This window comes from Sceloporus occidentalis, unplaced genomic scaffold, assembly GCF_023333645.1.
Source record: "Sceloporus occidentalis isolate IW3139 unplaced genomic scaffold, rSceOcc1.0.p SCAF_7, whole genome shotgun sequence".
Classification (NCBI taxonomy): Eukaryota; Metazoa; Chordata; class Lepidosauria; order Squamata; family Phrynosomatidae; genus Sceloporus; species Sceloporus occidentalis.
Genome location: NW_028316987.1, coordinates 371839 through 394242, shown reverse-complemented (window position 1 = coordinate 394242; position 22404 = coordinate 371839). Strand labels below are relative to the sequence as shown.

General features: G+C 42.3%; 1 protein-coding gene across 6 annotated transcripts in view; it reads right to left on the bottom strand.

The window, feature by feature from the left end:
• Positions 1-22404, bottom strand: part of SHANK1 (SH3 and multiple ankyrin repeat domains 1) — a 116025-nt gene that overhangs the window by 55568 nt on the left and 38053 nt on the right. For all 6 annotated transcript variants that reach the window (XR_016281869.1, XR_016281868.1, XM_089531503.1 and 3 more), the window contains exons 3-12: positions 15141-15344; positions 12115-12186; positions 10777-10885; positions 10522-10673; positions 8923-9090; positions 8579-8695; positions 5847-5924; positions 4864-4930; positions 2798-3083; positions 515-681 (exon numbers count right to left, since the gene is read on the bottom strand). Coding sequence is in view for 4 of the 6 variants with exons in the window: in XM_089531503.1 (XP_089387629.1) it covers positions 515-681; positions 2798-3083; positions 4864-4930; positions 5847-5924; positions 8579-8695; positions 8923-9090; positions 10522-10673; positions 10777-10885; positions 12115-12186; positions 15141-15344 (1420 nt within the window). In the remaining 2 variants the exon portion in view is untranslated. The remainder of the gene's footprint in view (positions 1-514; positions 682-2797; positions 3084-4863; positions 4931-5846; positions 5925-8578; positions 8696-8922; positions 9091-10521; positions 10674-10776; positions 10886-12114; positions 12187-15140; positions 15345-22404) is intronic.

Here is a 22404-nt window from a genome sequence, read left to right as displayed (position 1 = left end):
ACTTTACTTGTATCAGGAAAACGAAAGGTTCTCAAAGTGTGAGGTAGGGAACAGCCTCCCCATATATAAATAGATAGATCCTGCCCTTTACAATCAGCATATATCTTGATTGCTCCATGTTCCCGAGTACCATTCAGTACGATGTCTGGGTTTCCTGGCTTGCACTGAGTGAATTGTGTGTGTGTGTGTGTGTGTATCGTGTGAGACCGATAATATATAATCTAGAAATGCCCAAGGCAAATGAACCACATTTGAGTTGTCTTCCATTTCCCACTGATTCCAGATGATCCTCTTTCTCATATTAGGACAGGGAAAGGGACAACTTTTAGGATTTTTTCAAAAAATGTCCTTTTTGGGCACACTTCCTTTTCACTTCTTCAGCTGGAAAGGCTGACTACGACAGAGTTTGAGAACCCCTGTGCTAAGCCCAGGGATCTCTCCCAAAGAACCCAGAAACTGTGGGCTCAGGGAGAATCCCTGGGCAATCCAAGGGTGTGCTCAGAGATCAACGTACCCTTGATCTTCTCGCCCTTGCTGATGGAGAGCTCACCCTCGGCCTGAGACTGGTATGGTTTCACAGCCATGAACGTGCGACCAGGCACAGCTGAATAGAGTTTCCGCTTCACACCCCGGCTGCTCAGCGTGCTGCCTCCAGCAGACTCCTTCTGATATCCACTGGAACTGCCAAGGAAGAGAGTGAAAGAGAGGCCAAGACGTAGCCAAGTACAACACATGAATCCTGAACCTGGGTCCAAATAGGCTTTGTACTTCTGTAAACCTTAGGATTCCTAATGATGACCACTCTTGTGTGTGGATAGTGCCACATTGGTTACATAAGGACCCACACTCAGAGAATGAATTTGCTATCTTAAATGTCCATGATTTCTCCCCTGTGATTTTACCCCATGTCCAAAAATTAACTTGCACCTTTGTTTTTCCATAGCTAATTAAAAACAACGATAATACAGAACACTGAGAGTTATGAGTTTCTTGCAACACATCCACATTTTGGGAGAAATTAATAAATGTTCAAGAATGGAATAGATTGCTTGAAGTGTGGTTCTTTTCAATTGTGAAAGTCTCCAAACAGAGATTTGATGGGCATCTTTCAGGAGTTATTCAGAGCTTCCAAAGACTGGCCATAAAGGCCAGCATCAGGGTGGACTGGGCGCACGCCCTGATTCTGCCCCCATGCCAGTGTGACACCATGCACCCCAGATGACGCACTGCCAAAGGAGCGCTGAAAAGCCATGGCACTGGTGGCTATGGCACCCTTTTCACAGTGCAAAAGAGACAGCTTTTTGCAGCTCCTTTTTGTGCTGCGGAAAGGCCAGATCGGGGCCGCAGCATGTAGTTGCCACAGCCCCAATCCGGCACTGAAAGGGGCAGCTTGTTCAGCCCCCAAGTTGAATATTCCTGCATGAAGGGAGTTGGACAAGATCTGTTCCAGCTGTAAGATTCTATTTTTTCTCTAAATGCCCTTCCTTATCATAGAAATCCTGGCTTTCAGTCCTATTTCAGTATACACTAAGGCACACCAAAGTAACCATATGAATACTGAGTCAGGTGTCTGCCAAGTACAGTAGTGGCTCTGTGAGCCAGTGTCATGTACACAATGTAACCTCTCTTCATGACATGCATAGGTACCATACAAATGTCTGCAAAGAAGGACTCTCCCAGGTACAACTATGCAGAGATCTCCATGCAATCTTGGGCTATAATAGGTTCTCTTGGCAGGAGACCTGTGCATTATAACAATACACACAAAGAGCCTTTCTGTGCAAATGTCTGTATGGTAATATTTGGAAAAGTTACTTTTTGGACTGGATAAGGGAGGGGTTGCTCTCCATTTGTGTGATTGTTTTCATTGCAAGTCAAATGCTCATTGAACTGGTTTCACTGCACCTTCACACAGTCTTTTAGGCACTGGTGTTCCTATCCTTTAGATTTTATCCTCTTACTAAGCAAACCACGAACCAAGGCCTTCACCCCAATATTGCCATCAGAAATTTCAGCAGGTTCAAAATGCTGCAGCCAGAATGCTGACTGGAGTTAGTTACAGAGAGCATATAACTCCCGTATTAAAACAGCTTAATTAGCTACCGGTTCATTTCCAGGCTCAATTTGAAGTGCTGGTCATGACCTATAAAGCCCTATATGGCTTAGGTCCAGACTGTTTGAGAGAATGTATCTCCCCATACAAACCAGCTAAGAGCCCTAAGATCTTCAGTGGAAGGCTTTCTCTCAGTCCTGCCACCATATCTGGCTTGTTTGGTGAGGACACAAGAGAGAGACTTCTCTGTCCTATTTCAGTATACACAGAGGCTTCTCCCACCCTCTAGAACTCCTTTCCACAGAAGGCTAGGCTGGCCCCTTCCCTGCTTGCTTTTCGCTAGCAAGCAAAAACATTTTTATTCAAGCAAATCTTTTAATGTATTATCAAGAGAGGTGGTTTATATGGGGTATATATTTTAGTGATGTTTTTAACTTGGAATGTTTAATGCAAATTTTATATTGTTTTAAATAGAGGATTTTAATTGTTTTAAATTTTTATTGTAAAGTTTTATTTTTAGATGTTTTTATCTTGTCAGCCGCCTTGGGTCCCTTTCTGGGAGAAAGCAGCATAGAAATTAAGTAAATAAAATAAAATAAAATAAAATTTAGAACTTTGAAGGAAATGTCTAGGGTCTAATGCAGGAGAATGAGTACAAGAGGATCTTAAAACCTAAGTGAACTGCCAGTCAGATGTCTCCCACTCACCCAAAGTCAATTCTGAAGCATCAAGAATGAAAAGTACCTGGGGCGACCACGCTGCTTTTTTGCCTCATCTGTGTGGCGCCCGCGTGATGGAGAACGGCTGCGAGCGCCACGGGGACTGCTGGAACTGCGCAAGGTTCCTGTGGTGATCTTCTGTCCCTGTACAGCTACAGTGCCGGATGGGGTGGAAGGAGGTGCATAAAGCATCCAGTCTGGGAGGTTCATGCTGGTGTCACTGTTGGCTCTCAGCAAAGTATGGGGCACTGTCAGGCTCTGGGAGCCATCTCGGCGTCGGCTGGCATATTGCGGGGTCTCCTGGAAAGGGACTGAATGGGACAGTGATGTTAAAGAAAAAGAAAGGAGAAGTGGGAAGAAATAATGATGAGGGCAGCCTTTGGGGAGATGGGATGCAATGGGTTATACTCTGGGGAAAGGACCATATGACCAAACACATAATAAGGTTGATGCAGAAACGTGTGTATGTGTGAGGCTAACTCAGACAAAGTGCAGACCAAGTGGCATTAGGTGGGACTGTAAATTTTCAAAGAACACTGCTTTTTCTTATTTAAGAAAAAGCAAATCCCTAGGTCAGGGACAAATTTCTTTGGACTACACAGGACATAGTGATTTCTTACTGGCAATCTAAACAAGACACTCTTTTTACTCAGCCTCAATTCTTGATATTGACTGTCCCTCCTCACATCTTACCATGATAAACCTAATAATTTAAAATCATTTTGGTTGTTTGATGCCATTTCTCCATGTGTTTTCACCAGCTACAAAGTAAAGAAGTTGTTTCTTGGTGTTGGGTGAGGTGATGTGGTGACTATGGGTATCTCCCTTGACATGACAACATGACAGCATTCTAACATGGCAGCACTGCTGTACGCAAACTTCACACCCAGTATGAAGGAAAATAGCTCACAAAGATTCTGGAAATCAAAGTCATTAAAATTAAACCACACTTAGTATATATAAAGTTGTATGATATTGTATAGTGTTGAATGCTATAATATAATGTTCTCAAGATACAGCCAAGATTTATTGCTTATGCACTTTTTATGTGAAGATGCTAACAGGCCCCTGAAAGTATGAAAGGCCAATATTACTGTTTTTCCAAAGAAGTGTCCATCTCTAAACTTAAATTTAGATTGAAGTAAACTCCCAGTGTTAGATATGTACTCATTTTTAGAACAATGAACTCACCCGTTTGCCCCCTCCTTTCACTGACAATATGCCAAAATTATACCTTTCCCATTCACATGGCACCTCTCCAAAAGACAGAAAGGAAGAATGCATTGGAGGGTAAGGGCACGAAGTGGTCAAGAAATGGGAGAGGACAGGATTAAGATGAGCAAGGGCTGGCAATCATGGAAGGGACAAGAATTGAAAGATGGAGGTCTATCTCCTTAAAAAAGATAAGTGGTGATCTGTGTTGATTGTGCATAGCAGGAAAGAAAATGCTTAAAGAAGCACAAGTGTCTTGCTGGAAAAATATGTACAGCACCATTAAAAAAAATGCCCGGTCTGATTTTCCTCAGGAATGTAAGAAGACAGAAGAGCATGGGCATACAGGGATGTGGTATTAATGGCAAGAGAGGAAACAGGAAGAGAAGGCAGGGAAGAAGAAATGCAGTAAACAGAGAGAGGAGAATCAGATCCAGATTGAGGGGCACTTTGCCAAAGCTTCCCTGCATGGCTCTCTTCCACATTTTTAGGTTCCAATGGCTGTGGGCTTACCCTGGGGCAATTCCCCATTATGCCCTGGAAAGCCCAAGGTAGTGTTCCAGGACACTGTGAGAAATTTAAATGCTAGCCCCAGTGTCCAACAATACATTACACAGTGACATTAGACTGGGTACTCTGGAACACTGTGGAAAATTTAAAATGGCAGGTAATGACTCTCCTGTTAGACGTTCAGGATAGGTACTAATGGTGAAGAGTAGTGAGGAACCAGAAGTAGCCCAAGGATACCATGTACCTAGCAGCAAGCTCTACTGAACTCACTTAGACTTCCTTTTGAGCATATGTCTACAGGATTGCACTGAGAATCTGTTCACATTTATAGTGCAGGCATTTTGATCACCACTCCTCCATCAAACTCACCCATATCTGAGTCCCGGTGGCTCTTGATCAGCTCCCCCAGTTCAAAGTTTCCTGCAATGACTGCCACCTTTTATAGAGAGAATATGTATGCATTTATGAATGAGAGACATTCCTCTTCAGTTGATGACAAATCCATAAGAAACTGGGAATTTCTCAGAAGCATTTTACTTGAAAAACCCAAAGCAACTTCCTTGCTTTTGTCTCACTTTGGAAAACTTTCATCAGAGTTCCAACAAAGCAACATCTTGTACTAGCAGCTGAGAGTTGCCTTAAAGGTTTTGCCTATTATTATTGTTGTTGTTGTTGTTCATTAATTTTTGTTATACCTCACCTTTCCCCCAAAACTGGGGGTCAAGGTGGCTTACAAATTAAAATTATTACCACATAGGTAGTTAAATTTTTTTTGTCAGAATTACCAAGGACTCTCTTTTGCTACAGTCATTTGATGGTTCAGTGTTGAACCAGTGCTAAAGAGAAACTGAGCAGCACTGATGACTTTTCTGATCTGGTGCAAGAAGGAGAGAGGACACTACTTTCTACTCCTCCATCTCCTGTGCCCTGCAGATGACAGTCCAGAGACAGCAGCACCAGCTGAAATGATAAAGATCTTAGTGCTAGATTCAGCACTTTAAAAGAAATATCATAGAATGTATGGCAAGATCTTCAGAATGACATGAGTCTAAATCCAGTTGTCAGTCCTAGCTAGATCAGATTCATTCAGTCCATGGAAACTTGGCAAGTTAACACATATGCAAGTTCCATTAATTCAATGGGTCTACTCTAGTTGGGGCTGTCAACTAAATTTAGGCAAGAAATTGTTCTTCTGTGGCACACTATGTCGGCCTGAATCCACAATCACACACATTCACATGCTCAGTGGTTGATACCTGGCACTGAAAACAGGTCCAGGGACTCAGCCCTAAGATATTTTATCTCCAGTTTGGATCACTCTTAATTTCTCTTGGACCTGATTCACCACATACCTGGAACGCAGTCTGTCCATGGTTGTTCTTGATCTCTTTGTTAGCTCCCCGATATAGCAAAATACGAGCACAGCTCTCCTGGGAGTTAGGGGTGGTAAAGAAAAGAAAGAAATCTTGAGAGGGGTGTGTGTGTGTGTGATGAAAAAAGCACCATGTTCAACCATAACACTCTATGGACAAAGAGTATACCCAGAGATTTACACTGATGAGAAAGTATCAAGAATGTATTTAAGACTTCAAATCTCAAAGGGGATACATGAGATTCTTTTTTATTTCATTCATTCTCACATACAAGCATTGTAATTCAGACAAACTGATGCAAAACATGATGCTCTTCTCATTACACAGGCAATTCCCATTGCACATATGGGGGATCTGAGGTTGACAAGTGACTTCAAAAGGCTTTTCAAGTGAATAAATGAATACAGAGAGCAGGATGCAGATCTTCCAGGCGAAAAATCAACATCCTACTCTAACTTCTCACCCAATGTGAATGACAGCCTTTCATTATCAAGATTATTTAAAACTCATGGTCATTCAGAGAGGATTCTATGTGATATTTAATCCCATGCTTCTAGAAGAGGTAAGCTTTCAATTCCAGTTTCTGTCTCTCTCCTATAACCCTTCAACAAGCCTGGTTTTCACGCATTTTACATTTGCCATCCCAGAGTTCCTAACAAGCTCTTCTCTTCTTTATCAATAAAAGTATAGTGTCTAGAGTAGGGAAAGTAATAGTGCCACTCTATTCCACCTGGATTATTGTGTCCAGTTCTGGGCAACACAGTTCGAAAATGATGTTGAGAAACTGGAGAGTGTCCAAAGGAGGATGACTAAAATGGTGAAGGGTCTGGAAACCATGCCCTATGAGGAATGACATAGGGAGCTGAGAATGTTTAGCCTGGAGAAGAGAGGGTTAAGAAGTGATATGATAGCCCTGTTTAAATATTTTAAGAGCTGTCATATTGAGGCGGGAGCAAGCTTGTTTTCTGCTGCTCCAGAGAACAGGACCCGGAACAATGGATGCAAGCTACAGGAAAAGAGATTCCACCTCAACATTAGGAGGAACTTCCTGACAGTAAGGGCTGTTCGACAGTGGAACACACTCCCTTGGAGTATAGTGGCATTTCCTTCCTTAGAGGTCTTTAAGCAGAAGCTAGATGGCCATCTGTCAAGGATACTTTGATTGTGATTTCCTGCATGGCAGGTGGTTGGACTGGATGGCCCTAGTTGTGGCCTCTTCCAACTCTATGATTCTATGTTTATTTGTTTACAAAAAAAACTTGTCTTAAATATTTCTAAACATAAACTTTGTCATAAAAGGACTTTTGTAGCTATAGAAAGGTACCCCCCCCCCCCACCGGCCACTATCAAGCGTAACATGCAGTTTAGCTACTGAATACTTGTTGGTGGGCATGGAAAATCTGTTGTGCTGTTTTTGAAAGGTATTCTGTGGGCCTGAACAGACAGGCCAAAATAAAGCTGCTTCTGGTCACTTTGGAGGTATGCTGTTTAAATGACACATGCATTTTAATAATAATAATAATAATAATAATAATAATAATAATAAAGATTTATTTCTAGCCCGCCCAATCACGAAGAATCCGGGCGGGTTACAACAGTAAAATACATCAAGTTACAATAGTGTGAGTGTGTGTGTGTGTGTGTGTGTGTGTGTGTGTGTGTGTGTGTATATATATATATATATATATATATATATATATATATATATACCCTAGACCTACCCCCCCACCTTATTTTAAGAGGCCAGACTGCACCAAAGCTGCGCTCCAGTTCTTAGGACAGGAGCATGGCTTTGGCACAGCTTCCGGCCTCATAGGACGCAGGCATAATTTAAACAGCATATCTCCAAAGTGACCCAAAGCAGCTTTATTTTGGCCTGTGTTTTTAGCCCCTTAGGATTATAGGGAATAATCTGAAAAGCTGAAGATCTAAAAGTGCATCTACACCAGGAATTTTAGTACTCAGGGAATTTTTTCCCCTAACGTATATCACAGTGTCTGTTCCTTTGCCTTCTGAAGGCTTTAACAGAGGAGGGGAATATCTGGTTCTCAAGATGTTTTGAAATTTAACTCACCCAGTAAAGGATTTGGGGAACTATCAACCAAAACACATGAAGGAATGAAGTTTCCCTACTTCTAAATTAGAGTGAAGATGGATGTTGTATCCAAACACAGGTACATTTTGTTTTACCTACATGAGTAAAGTTTTGTATTTCAGAACATGTGCAGAGTTTCTTGCCAAAAACATGGTTTGGAAGAGCTTTATTTACATGCAGAACAACTCTGGTCACCTGATTCTCGTGGTTCCAGTATATAAAAGAGACTGGGATGATACTCCACAAATGTATGGGAATCTAAAAGCACTGAAAGTAGCCCTTTTATTTTGCATAGAATATAGGTGGGGCCAACAGTGAAGTAAGTTCCATTTCTGGTGTAAATTATCACACTAGCCAATTAGAAATTACTTAGAAAAATGGTTCTGCCTTTCTAATGAGCATTTGACTTCCATAACAAGAGAATTCTCCAGTTAAGACCAAATGACTACAGTAAAAAAAAGAAAGAAAAAAGGGGGGATTAAACTGGGAAAACAGATTGGAAATAAAACCAATGGCAGTAGTCAGTAATGGGTGTCCCCAGCTAGGGTCCAGAATTCCAGAATCATTAGATGGTGTTGTTGGCCTTTATCAGAATACAAAGCCTCATCATACCTACCTTGTTGTAGAGTGCACAGATGTGTAGTGCTGTATTCCCAGAGGCGTTCTGTGCACCTGGCTCAGCGCCGTAGAACAGCAAGTGTTCCAAGTGCTGGGAGTGTCCATGTTGGCAGGCCTGGTACGTGGAGAAGCAGAGGTCAGGAATGCATGGTGGGGCTAGATGGTCAGATGGACAGGTGCATGTCACAGCCACCCCCCTCAATCTTTAGGCTTGGAGCCCTGGCAGGAAACACACATAGGCTGTAAGATGGGTAGCTAGCTACCTCACCCACAAAACTGGGGGCTACCAGACATGGAATCTGAGAGTGCCTTGGGGATCTTGACCAACGTGTAAGACCTTACCTGGTGTATCTCCAGCCAGCCATTCTCATCAGTTGTACCAATGTATGCCCGATTGTAGAGAAGAAGTTCACAGCAGCGTGGGTCACCTCCAACCATGGCTGTGTGGTAGAGTGGAGTCAACCCACGGCGGTCCTTGTAATTGGGTGATCCCCCAAGGTCCAAGAGTGCCTATGGAAGGCAAATCGGAAGACACTAATGGCAATGGCAGGTTCAGCTCTATTTCCCAACTCAAAGTGAATTAAAATTGTGTTCCCACAACAACGTCTTACTGTATGCTTACCAGCCCTGATAATAATCAGGGCTAAGCAATCTGGTTGCCCCCAGCTGCTTTGGACTACACCTCTAAAACTCAGTCAATAGTGACAAAGGTCAGTAATTATGGGAGACACAGTTGAAAACACTTGGAAGGTTGCGTATCTGGCATTAAATAACCTTTATGTTTTATTTTCTTATTATAATTGTCATTCATCTGTCACTTCCTCCACTTCCCAACCATATCTCTGGTGGTTAGGGAAGAACAAAGGACTATTGATCATTTCCCTTGAAACCCTGGAGACATCAGCTGAGTTTATGCATTTCTATTGCATCTGCAGGACTCTTCCTGAAGTTCAAGAAATTGCTCTCTTCCCTGCTGAAACATGCAATGCAGCGGAAGCCCCTTGAACCATGGCATCCTTGACATTTTGAAATAACTGTAAGTATATCATAAGTCAGTAGGCTGAAAGCTACTATGGTTCTTCCATGACTTACTGACTTGCAAACTGAAGTTGGTATGGAGCCCACCACACCAGATTATGCTTGTTGCCTGCACACAGATATGCACCAAGTACATATCCTGATAAGGTCCTCAGGGGAGGGATTTCTTTCATCATATCACTGAATACTCCTTAGGGCAGATGGCTATTTCTGACAAGGCAAAATGAAGGCAAGCCACCCCAACAAGAATTCTGAATCCCTAATGAAATTTGCTTTCAGTCCCACACTGCATTTTAGGGAATGAGACACTGAAAGTAATTAAAATTTAGAAATGTAGAACTATTATATTTGTGGTGTTCACATTTCCTTGGTAACTTTGTCTGCCCTTTTTCTTTGGGTGCCTTACTAGCAGTGGTTCCCAAACTTTGGTCCTCCTGATGTTTTGAACTTCAGCTCTCAGAATTCCTGACTGTTAGCCAAGCTGTCTGGGACTTCTGGGAGCTGAAGTCCAAAAGACTTGGAGGACCAAAGTTTGGGAATCACTGCCTTAAAGTGTATTTCCAAATGTTCAAATGAAGTTTTAAATTACAGTAATGCTACAACTTTGAGGATTGAAGGAAAATATCATTTGGTGGGGGTGGAACTCTTATTTGGGGAGCAATGCCTTCATTTTGCTCCCCACCTCACCCCTGCAGCTACACTCTTGCTCCTAAAGCACCTGCACATTTTTGACATTACATATTAGCACAGCATAGGACAGCATAGCAGAGCATAACGTAAGATATAAAACATAACATATCAGGTGGTTAGCTAACATCTGCTAGTATCTCACATTTCTCGCAACTCAATTCTTACATAATCTCACAGTGCCAAGAGCATCTAGCATTTAGCAACTGACATTACCATCAGAGCTGAATAATGGTGAGAACACACAGCTTTGTGCAACGCTGTGGATCCATCTCTTGCACGGAAGTCTATGTGAGCACCACCAAGGCACAGCAGCCGGATCACATCAATAGTCCCATCCAACTGGGCTGCTAATGTCAAAGGCGTCTCTGCAGAGAAAGCACAGGGTGACTATTGGGATGTGTCTGTGGGTTGTGTGATCAGTACCCAAGACTACCTTTCCCTCCCCATTTGCAACTCCTTGATAGTTACCGCCAGTGTCAGAATCATGATAGTTGGGGTCCAGCCCTTTGTCCAGGAGTCGTGCCACTTTCTCAGCTGCTCCATGTTGGACATACTCCAGGAACTTCTTCAACCCCGTCTGGGGAAAGATTTGCCAGTGACAGCCCTTGAGAGTCAGGGAAGGGAGGGGACAGAATACTGCGGGTGGAAAAGAGGAACACAGAGGAGCTGGGCCTAGTTCTTAAGCCACCCAGAACTTCTCATGAGCATGAGGAGTTTCCAGGCTGAGCACAAAGCTGCCCTGCCCACAACGGCTCTCTAGATTACCCTTGTGGGAAGGGTAATTTAGGGAGAGCAGTGGAGATGCACATTCCTTCTCAATACAGCCTTGTAATTATGCCTAGCAGATGTCACATTGTTGTTGTTATTCAGTGCCTTTAGGTCAACTCCAACTTAAGGTGACCCTATCCTAGGGTTTTCTTCACAAGATTTATTCAAAGAAAGTTTAACACTGTCTTCTATTAGACTGAGAGAGAGTAACTAGCCCAAGGTCATCCAGTGGATTTCCATGGGTTGAGCAGGTTTTGAACACTGGTCTCCCAAAGTCCTAATCCAATGTTCAAAACAAAGAGAGTCACCAGCCTGCCACTTGTTTATTTTCAACTAACTAGCCAAGCGGAAAGTATCTTCCATTTTAATGCTGGCTGCAGAGGAGAGAAGCAAGTAAATCAAGTAAATCAATGTACCCTTAAAAGATGCCCACATCAGACATAGTTGTGTAATGGAGCTGCAGTTTTCAGGGTGAAAGCACAAGCACTTTTAGATTAGCAGGGTGGCAAAGTCACCTGCTATTCTTCTCAGGCTTTCCTATCACCTCTGGGCATAGCAGTTGTTGAGGCACAGGGGTGGAAGAGGAGTATCTTCTCAGAAACAACATACAGTTGTGAACTCTCTCTGTTGTAAGGCAAAGTATCTAGAGGTGGTTTAAGCTTTGGTCTTGACTGAGCAACTAACTCCCATGAGCTATACAAAAGGCTTGCTCATGATGGAGTTGAAAACTGTTAGAAATGATTTATGGATAGACATCAAGACAGCTGTCTGAATTTCTTAAACTATCAGTAGGAGGCCTGGCTAAGGGGACTGTCATAATGAGTCCCTGCTCTTCAAAATTTACTGCTACACCACTGTTCACACAATACTTTGCTAATGGAAGGCAGGATAACAGAGTGTGAATGCTATGGCTTTACAAAAGCTGAGGGGTTTTTTGGTGTTTTTTTTGGACTAAGTGCAATCTCTTTCCCAATACAGACTCTTCGATTTTAATTGATTGTTAAAGCTGGGACTGTTGAAAGGTCTCTCTTCTCTCACCTTAGTGTGAAGTTTTGCCAGCTGCTTCTCATCCAGGTTGGTCTGCTTGTAAACTCGAGTCTTGTAGCGGAACTGGAAAATATGTTATGATGGGACAGCAGGAAATGTTACTGAGGTTGCACACGTGAAGCCTAGTCATCTTCAGAGATTTTTTTAAAAGGTACCATCTTGCCACCACTGTCCCTTGCAGCTAAGAAAATCTGCAAAAACCCACAAAGAAAAGAGGGAACCCAGTAGAGGACACATGGCCCTACAGCTAGACCTGATTCTTTTAGTTAAAAGTAAACCAAGGCTCGGAAATGTTACCTTTTTGGACTACAACTCCCAAATTCCCATACTAGCTAGATATTTTAGGAGGTGTAGTCTGAAACAATTATGCTTCTAATCTCAGCTTCTTATACTTAATGAAAGGATACTATGCCATTTGGATTTCAGTGTAAACCCGATCAGTTGAAGAATGTACAAGACTGCACACTATGAAGTATTGTTAAAACAGTGATTTGGAAAGGGCAGACAGACAGACACTGAGAATGAAGGAGCAACAATGCCATACTAAGAAGGTGGCTAGCCCCCAGCAGCTAAGAAACAGTGATAGGCTTGAAAATACAAGGGTGGAAATGCATACTGCCTAAACACACCCACACTCCACATGATTTTCTCCAAGCTTTTTTGATCTAGCAGCCTAGCTGGGCAGTAGAGGTGGAAAGGGTATGTTTGCTGTTATGAAACAAAGAGACAGAAAGCCTTCCAATCTAGTCATTTTTTATTGTTTGTATTTTATATTTTTGAATTATCATATGCCACCCAGAAAACTGGTTTTCAAGTGGTTCAGAAGTTCAATAAATAAATACATCACTTCAAATCATCTAGAGATCTACAACTAGATCCCAATCTGCTTTCTGCCCACCACTGTTTCAGAACACTGTACAGTACATAGCATTTATATAAACGTTCTTCCATGGATGTCTGTGACTAGAGACAAGATGCATCTGGCCCCTCCCTACATCAGAGATATAACTCCTATAGATCTGAAGGAAGAATGTCAGCTCCAGATATTCATATGATTCAGTACCACCTACTCTTCAAGAAGTGCCTCAAGATATATCTATTTTCCTAGTCCTTCTCTGATTTGCTGAATTTGTCGCTCTCCCTCTGTTGCCTTCCTTTCCCCCTTCCCCCACCTTCCTTGCCTCCAGTGTCTGTTTACTTAGATTGCAAGCCTGTGGGCAAGGTTTCATCACAGCTAATCTTATGTTTTATATAGTACAGTGTAAACATATTAAGTTGGATCCTGAGGAAGCAAACAATTGCTAACCTAAGTCCTACTGATTTCAGTGAGAGCCAAGCATGACTAACAGCTAGACCCAACCTACTATGGGTTATATCCAGTGGTGGCTTTGTACAACTGCAAGGATGGGAACATATGTGTCCTTTTTGTGCTGCTGGATTGCAGCTCTCATTAGCTCTTGCCAGCCTAACCATTGGGCGGGGGGGGATGGATACTGTAGTTGATCAACATCTCATTCTCCTACCAGGTAGTAAGGGAAAGCTATTCTGCTTGCATAAGGCACTGGCTTTTTGCTGGTCCTGGTTTTTACAGCTTTTGTGGTGACTATGGAAATTAACTTATAGTGGGTGCTCAGGTTTTGCCCCAGTGGAAAGAAGTGCTTTTCACTAGTGCAACCCCTGGCTGCAGCCTGGTATATTTATAATGTGTTTTATTTTATTTGCTGCTATTGATGTAAGCTGTTTTGTGTATGATTTTAAGTAGCAGTATTTTTTAATTAAAAAAATCAGTAAAAAACAGTATTTACATTCTTCACTGAATAGCACTCTGCTTTTTTGGTCACCACTGCCAGCACAACAACCATGATGATGATAATGATCTCCTCCATCTCTTCCTCTTTCTCTAGCAATTCAAATCAGCACACTAATCTCTTCAAAATGCAAAATGAGGTCAGATGACAGAAGACACTATTCTTGATAAAAATAGGAAGCAACCTTATACCAGGTCAGGCTATTTGTTGGTCTAGCTCAATGGTTTCCAAAATAGAGTCCCTAGTTGTTGTTGGCCCTGTATTCCCAGAAGCCTTAGCCAACATGGCCAATGCTCAGGTATTCTTGGAGTTTTAGTCTAATAACATCTGAGGACCTACACTTGGCAGTCACAAACTGATTAACCAGTACTGTCTGGTGTAACTGGCTCTGTCCTTATTTTGGGAGAAGGAACCAGGACTCAATACTAGAGTTGATCAGAAAGTCTTCTAGCATCTTCACTAAAAAAAAATGAAGAATCCCTACCTAACTGATATTTACTCTTTAGTGGGGTCTGGAATTTTGCTCTCCCTTGTATCATCACCATCACCATGTGTGATTATTTTGAGTTGCCTTGTGAATCCAAAAAGTGGGGGAAATATTTCAGTTTTTTTTAAAAAATACATCAACACAGTAAAAGGTAACAGTAAAGGTTTCCCCTTTGACAAGATTGTCTAGTTGTGTCCAGCTATAGGACACATACTAACCTCTTTTACAATATTTTACGTATCTCAAGCTGCTGCTGCTACTATTATTTTTATTATTAATATTATTATTATTAAAAACAGGGCTCTTAATGGATCAATGCCTCCTTGGCACTGTAAATCTTTCCTGTTGGCTGCAACTTTTGTTGCTTGGAGCAAAACTCACAGTGGCATTTGCACTAAATAGTATAATTAAGGCATAGACTGTAGAAATAAAAAACAGGGTGCCTCTGAGCATATTCTGTCCTTAGGAATCTGTTTCAGTGTCAGAAGAGAGATGTGAGTTTATGCCTTTTTACCACAGATGTTCAGTCCTGGTCACTTCAAGCTTCTACTTTCATCATTTAAGCAGCCTGAAATGATGGGAGTGTGAGAGTCATTTTGCTATTGTTATGATTTAAAAAACGAGAGGCAAAAAGCCTTTACAATCTAAGGTAAATCACCCAGAGATCTACCTCTTGATCCAATTCTACCTTCATCCTTCTGTAGGCCCAAGAGCAGACCTACCTCCAAGTAGGGCACTCCCTTCTCAAAGCTTTGTGGGTATTCACGCAAGAGGCGCTCTTCATCCAAAAATTTGGCATCCCGCCCATTGGTGGCCGGCTGGAAGAGCCCATAGTTTAGCACGTCCTTGAGACTTTCATTGAGAGTGCAGAGAATTTGTTGCTTTGCCACCCAAATGGCTGCATCAGGGTTGAAACGCAGGCATTTCTAAAATGAGACAAAGACAGGGCAGGCGTGGGGAGATTAGAGCAAAAGGAATGCATTACAACAGCACAAAGTAGCATCCTTTCAGAGTTCAGTTAAAGCAGAAGCCTTTTTTAAAAAAAGCTATAATTTATTTATACTATCCTTCCTTTCTTCCAGCAAGCTCAAGGCAGTGTAGGAACTTCTTCCTGCTAATCTCACTGTTAATCTTTTAACAATCCTGGGAGGGCTGGCCAACTCAAGATGATGGCCTCTTCTAATTTCACATACAGAAGGTGACTGGATTGCCCATTGAGTCTTCTTTCACCACTAGCAATGGAATAGGGTCATCCATCACATCTAGGAGGCTAGGTTGAGGGTGGTACACCAAGTGATAGGATTGCCAGACTGAAAACTGGAGAGAACCTCCTATTTTCAGATTGTGTAGAAGAGAGGATTTCTGCAGCTGCTGTTTGCCATACAACCAGCAAGTCCTGCTAAAATTGCTTTTTCTACCTACCCACGAAAGAAGGCGTGAGCAACTGTACAGGGGACAGAGCCTATTTTATCTCCCAACACCTGTCAAGTGAGTTTCAGCATATTCAAAGTGATGTGATGTCACGTCCAGTTGCTATTTTGGCCCATTTTTCTGCCAAATTCATATCTTTTGTGTGTGTGTGTGTGTGTGTGTGTGTGTGTGTGTATTTTGGGGTGCTTTGAGGGATTTTGTAGGGCTAGGGGGAAAATAATTTGCATTTTTAGACAGTTTTGGCCCATTTGTGGAAAACAAAAATCACCCTCCTAATTTTTAAAAAAATATATTAGTAGCCCTGGGTATGTTGGTAGAGAGGTCTTCTAGACTGGACTCTGCCCACCACTACATTAAAGGAACAGGAGCTCTCTTCAGTGTTCACTCTGGCCACCCTGTGTACCATACACACCTCACTTCTCTAAGAGAGGGGAAAGCCCAGGGTTTGGGGAGAAATGGCTGAAAGAACAACTTTTGTTGCCCTTCAACCTGAGTGTTGGGTCACCCTCAGAGATACTAGAAAGAATGGAGTGTTTGGGCAGAGGCTCCGCACACCTGCAACTTTGTTGGTGCAGCTTCAACTATTTGCAGTGAACAAACAACTTCTCTGGATAAGAGGGGTAGCAAACACTTTATGACACTGGACACGATATCCATTGTCCACTCTGTGAGAGACATCCAAGCCAGTTCAGAGACTTGGCCCTGTTCCTAAATCCAGACTACCTTTCTGCACATCTCCCTGTCAGTTTTGGTCCCCCAGCTTCTGATTGATACCCTCATTTTCAAACTTTGGATTGCTAATTAACCACTGGGTTTCTCCTTTCCCTAAGTGAGTTGTGACAATGCAACTGCTGCTTCACTCTGCTCAATGGTAGGGTGGCCTGACCTTACATTAAGCTGTGTAACTGGTTAAAGGTCACATAATAGGCTTAATGGCTGAGTGGGATTTGAACCTGGGTTTCCTCAGTATGATCTCACCATTTCACCACTACACTACACTGTCTTTTATGAGATAGCATCTAATATTAGTACTTTATCTAACCTTTCCAGCATTTCTGCTCCCTTGAGTTATTCAAAGACCTTTTTAGGCTGTCATTTATCTCAGTCAATCACACTGGATAATATGCATTATGAAACATGTACTATAGCTCCCTTCCAGGGATAGGAAGGAAGTATAAGAAATCCTGCAGTGATCACTAAAATTATCCCTCATTGTTAGGAGAAGTTAGCATGTTCTATTTAATTCCCCATTACCATAACCAAAACAGCCCTAAAGAATAAACAAGTAAACCTTTAATTTCATTAAAACTGGACTCCAACAGTCAATCAGCTAAAGATTTTAGGTAATTGATATATGGATTAATCCACACAGGCCTTTGCCCATAGCCATAAATTTACTGATGAGAGATCTTCAAAATAATGAGATGGGGTATTGGTGCGGAAGAACCAGAACTGAAGCATTTTTAATAACACTGAGTACAGATATCATGCAATATTAGTGCCTACTGCTTTTCAGTTATTCTTGTGTCTTTGCACTCCCTAGAAAGTTTACCTTTTATTGAACGTTTCTGTAGAATACAGCCTGCATACCTTCCATTGTATCTCCATAAATGAAAGGAACAATGATTTATTTTTGTATTTTTAATTGAAAGCTGAATCTCAGGCAAAGAGTCTGCCATCTCCCTGAGGGAGCAAAGCCCCTAATAAGATTCCTGCAGTTATGGCCTGGAGCAGCTCTTGTTTTTAGTGATTCTTTTAGCACAGGAATTGCAACGAAACCTGAGGAATGTTATAGTACAAAGACTGAGGGTGCATCTACACTGACAGGAAAATGTAGCATAATTTTGTGTTACACCACTCCACAACAACCACGAGCTTGTCTACACACACCGAGGTGGGTTTGGGAGAACTGTCCACCCAGTTCTCCCTTTTGAACACACCCCGGTCTGTTAAACTGCAAATTGTGGCTGTGACAGCTCTGAGATTTTTTGTTCCTCTGACTCCTCTGTATACAAATGTATGTATTTTTGAACTCCTCTCCCTGTCCCCTGCTCTCACATGCACACACACAGGTTTTCTGGTCAAGACTGGGATAAATTCCCACATTTTTCCTCTGGATTAAAGCCCTGAAGGTGACAAAATGTCCCAGATTTAGCCCCAGTTGTTCTGTACAGTATTTGGACAGCTTGATGAGAACAATAGGTGAGTTTTATTTAGCCTGTGTAGATGTGCTCTGAGCTACTGAGGATTTCAGTGTCCACCTTTTAAAATGAACTAGATAGTGGTGGCAGTGATCTGTAAGCACTATTTGTGTGGGGGAGTAGACGTCTGTGTCCTATGCAGAGTGCTGCAGTGAAGTAATTTTAGATTCTGGACATAATGGTCTTATGTGGGAGAAGGAGGACTTTTTTTAGTTGGTAATGTCTATGGCTCTACACATTTTAAAATGTGGGTAAGTCAGGCCTGCTGCTTTTTGTGGGCCTTTCTACTCACTCTGTTGAAAATGGCACTGGATATCTGTCCTAAGGTCCTGACAATATAGCAGTAGCATTTATAGGACCTGTATCTTCCCTTCGCACAGTGCCAGCCCAGCTGTTAGGAAGAGTGCAGAAGACACTTCAGGCAGCAGATCTGGGATGTAATGAAAAGCCAGTAAATTGTTTACTCTGTTATTATTGTATTGTTACTTCTAGAAGTGGGGAGAGAAGTGCTTGTGGGATTTTCTTCTTCAAGTGGCAAAACCGTTCAGCTGGGTTTGAGTAGTTATGTGCCTTAACCTGTACCTTTAAATAGATGCATAGAAGAGGGAATTTCAGGAGGCATTGCTTGTTATTCGTGTGACAAGCAACACCTGCTGAAATTCCTTCTTCTACACAACCATTAAAGGTACAGAGCTCTCTCAGTCTGGCAACCCTACCTAGGAGTGGAGATTGCCATTTGCTCCTCCTCCTCTGGTAGCAAAATGTCTTAAACCAGTCCTGCCTGCCCTTGTGCCCAAAGAGGGTGGGGGCCAATTTTTGCCCCTCTGTAGGCTGCAGCCATCTATCCAGGCTTAATGGTACTTCTTTGTCACTTATGGTTGCCATATTGGGTGGTATATGCCCCCCAAAAGAGTAGTTACCGTATTTTGAAAAGCAAAAAAACAAAAAACAAAAAAAAATTACCAATTGACTACTTCAAGCCATTGATTGCTATGATGACTTCTATAAACTCTGGGCAGTTGTTAGAGGAGCCACCACTCTTTAATTGAGTCACTCTATCAGACAAGACAGACCTTTCTTGGGGCTAGGCACCATCCTGGCAATGGCAGTGGGGCACCTTTCTCCTCTCCACTGCTTTCCTCTCTGATGGGCCTTCCACTAAGATCAGAGGAGGATGGCGACCCCATCGATCAGAACGGTGGTGATGCTGCTGCTGACCCAGCCGGATGCTGGTGAGTCACTCAGCAATCCCTGCAGGGCTGAGGTTGGTTGCTTTGAGAGCTTTCCTCATCCTGGTTTAGCCCAGTATGTCTCTCTTTTCTCCTCAGAGCTCTACCACCTGATTGCACGCTGACTCCACTCCAGACCTTGTAAGAAAACCTGGACATTTAAATAAACTGGACAGAAATTTTAGCTCTGAAGAAGAGAGAAAAAGTTTAAGCAATTAGAGGACAGGAATTTTAGCTCTGAAAAAGAGGGCATATCCTGAAAAATATGTTCATATGGTAACCCTATACCAGAGGGTTTTAGGGGTGTGTTTAGACTGTTTCTGCAAGGTTTTCAAGCAAAAGCTGCCTACAAATCACAGCAATTTAAAAAAAAAAAGGGGAAATAGTTCAGGAGGTTCTGGTGCTTGTGGCCCACAGTCTGTACTTTCTCCACTCCTGCTCTAAATGTTGACTTCTTCAAGTCTCTGTGCCCTGTTACTGCCTGTCCCATAAATAGAGATGTCACTATGGGGCTGTGAAATGCACCAGGTGATACCCTAAGAAGGGGTGACACCACTGCTCCCCAAACATCTGCCTTTTGGCAGAAAAGGGCTGTTACACTTGCCTGTACCCCTTTAAAATGCTGAAAAAGATGGTTCAGTGGCACAAGGCTCAGTGGGAAGAGAAAGAAAAGGACCCAGTTTTTAAAATTCAAATTTATTTTTTTTAATTTCAAAAAAACTATTTTTTTATTCTTAAAGAAAATCTTTTAAAACAGAATATCTTACCAAATTTTTACTTTATAATAATAATAAATAAAATTTTTATTTATACCCCGCCCTTCCAAACGATCAGGGCGGCTTACAAGAGCACCAAGGTGCAAACATCATACAAGGTTAAAAACAGCCAAAACCATAAACATAATAACAATCCTTAAAAACAATAAAAAGCCCCTTAGCCCAACCTCACGGCCACGAGAGAGGAGGGAGGCCCATAGGATATTTAGTCGGGGAATGCCTGATTAAATAGGAAGGTTTTAAGACCCTTCCTGAATTGGGCCAGGGTGGTAGATGAGCGGAGCTCGATGGGCAGCGTATTCCAAAGGGCTGGGGCAGCTGTGGAAAAGGATCTTCTGGCAGTAACAGCCAACCTGGCCCCAGGCACCTTTAACCACATGAATACATTTAGGCTGTGCGTATGATACTGTAATTTAAAGGTGTAATTTTTAATTTTGCTCATTGTTTATGTCATAACTATTACCATTACATCCAGTAATATAAGGTAATCACAATTTATGAGTAACATTAGTATAAAAATAATTACTAAGGATTGTCTAGGGTGTGGTATGGGAGGATGCCATGGTGGTGGTGGTGGGGGGAATGACACCATGAGTTACACTGGGTGACACCAACCCTAGTGACACCATTACCCCGCCTTCTGTCATTTCTCCCCAGCTGTTAAATACTGGGCAGCCACACTGGCAATACATGGGATGCAGTGGCTTGGTCATTAAGACACCAATTCTGATGATCAGAAGATTGGAAAGTTGGCAGTTTGAGGCCTGGGTGCTGCATGATGGGGTGAGCTCCTGTCACTAGTCCCAGCTTCTGCCAACCTAGCAGTTCGAAAGCATGCAACTGCAAGTAGATAGATAGGTACCACTTCTCAGTGGAAAGGTAACAGCATTTGGTGAAGTCATGCTGGCCACATAACCACCAGAGTAATCCTCAGACAACACTGGCTCTTTGGCTTAGTGACATAGATGAGCACCACCCCCTGCAGTTGGCTACAACTAGACATTCATATCAAGGGACTAGTTTTACCTTTACCTTTTTACACTGGCAATACAGCATGCCACTGTGATCACTCACAGAATTGTAGAGCTGGAAGATATAGCAAGGACCATCCATCCAACCCCATTTTGCCATGTAGGAACACATAACCAAACCACTTCCAATAGATGACAATCCAGCCTCTGTTTAAAAACCTCCAAGGAAGGAGACTCCACCACTCTCTGAGGCAATATACTCTACTGTTGGACTGCTCTTACTGTCAGGAAGATCTTCCTAATGTTGAGGTGATCTTCCTAATCTTTCCCTGTAGTTTGTTTCCATCCCTCTGGAACTTATTATCTGGAGCTGAAGCAAACAAGCTTGCTCCATCTTCAATAGTAAATAAGTTTATTTGTGTAGCATATGCCATTACAAAAAGAAAGCAATCCGTCAAAACAAAGATAACATCTTCAATATGACACAGCTTCAATTATTTAAACAGGGCTATCATATCACCCCTTGACCTTCTCTTCTCTAGGCTAAACATAACCAGCTCCCTAAGTCTCTCCTCATAGGACATGGTTTCCAGACCTTTCACCATTCTGGTTGCCCACTGGACACATTCCAGCTACTCAACATCCTTTTTGAACTATGGTGCCCAAAATTGTACAAAGTACTCCAGGTGAGGCCTGACCAAAACAGAATAGAGTGATACTTTTACTTCCCTTGATCTAGACAATATACTTCTACTGATGCAGCCTAGATTCCAGCTTAGAGATGTAGTTTGGATATTTGAGCTACATGATGTAGACCACCTCTATATGGAAAAGCTTTTTGGCCTTGGACATGCTCAGTCAGCAGCATGTGTGAAACTGACCAGTCGCTGCCTGTACCTATCATCTCTTCATCACACACACCATCAGGCATGGCCCATGAGGAAATCAGTGATGAGGGCACAAATAAAAATTCAAAGGCTGAGTTGTGGTTGGAAATTACATTGAACCAGAAGTAGAACACAAGCTTGTTTTCTCAAGAGAATAGGACCCGAAGCAATGGATTCAAACAACAGGAAAAGAGATTCCACATCAACATTAGGAAGAACAGTAAGAGCTATTTGACAGTGAAAGACTCTCTCCCAGAGAGAGGTGGAGTCTCCTTCTTTGAAGGGTTTTAAACTGAGGATGGATGGCCATCTGTTGGGGGTGCTTTGATTATGTATTCCTGCATGGCAGGAGGTTGGACTAGATGGCCCTTGAGGTCTCTTTCAGCTCTATTATTTTATGAATTTTGGGCACAGAAGATGAATTTTGGAGGTGAAGAAGTACAGGACTGCAGTAGCAAGTAGGAACCACCTTACTGTAGGGATACTGTATA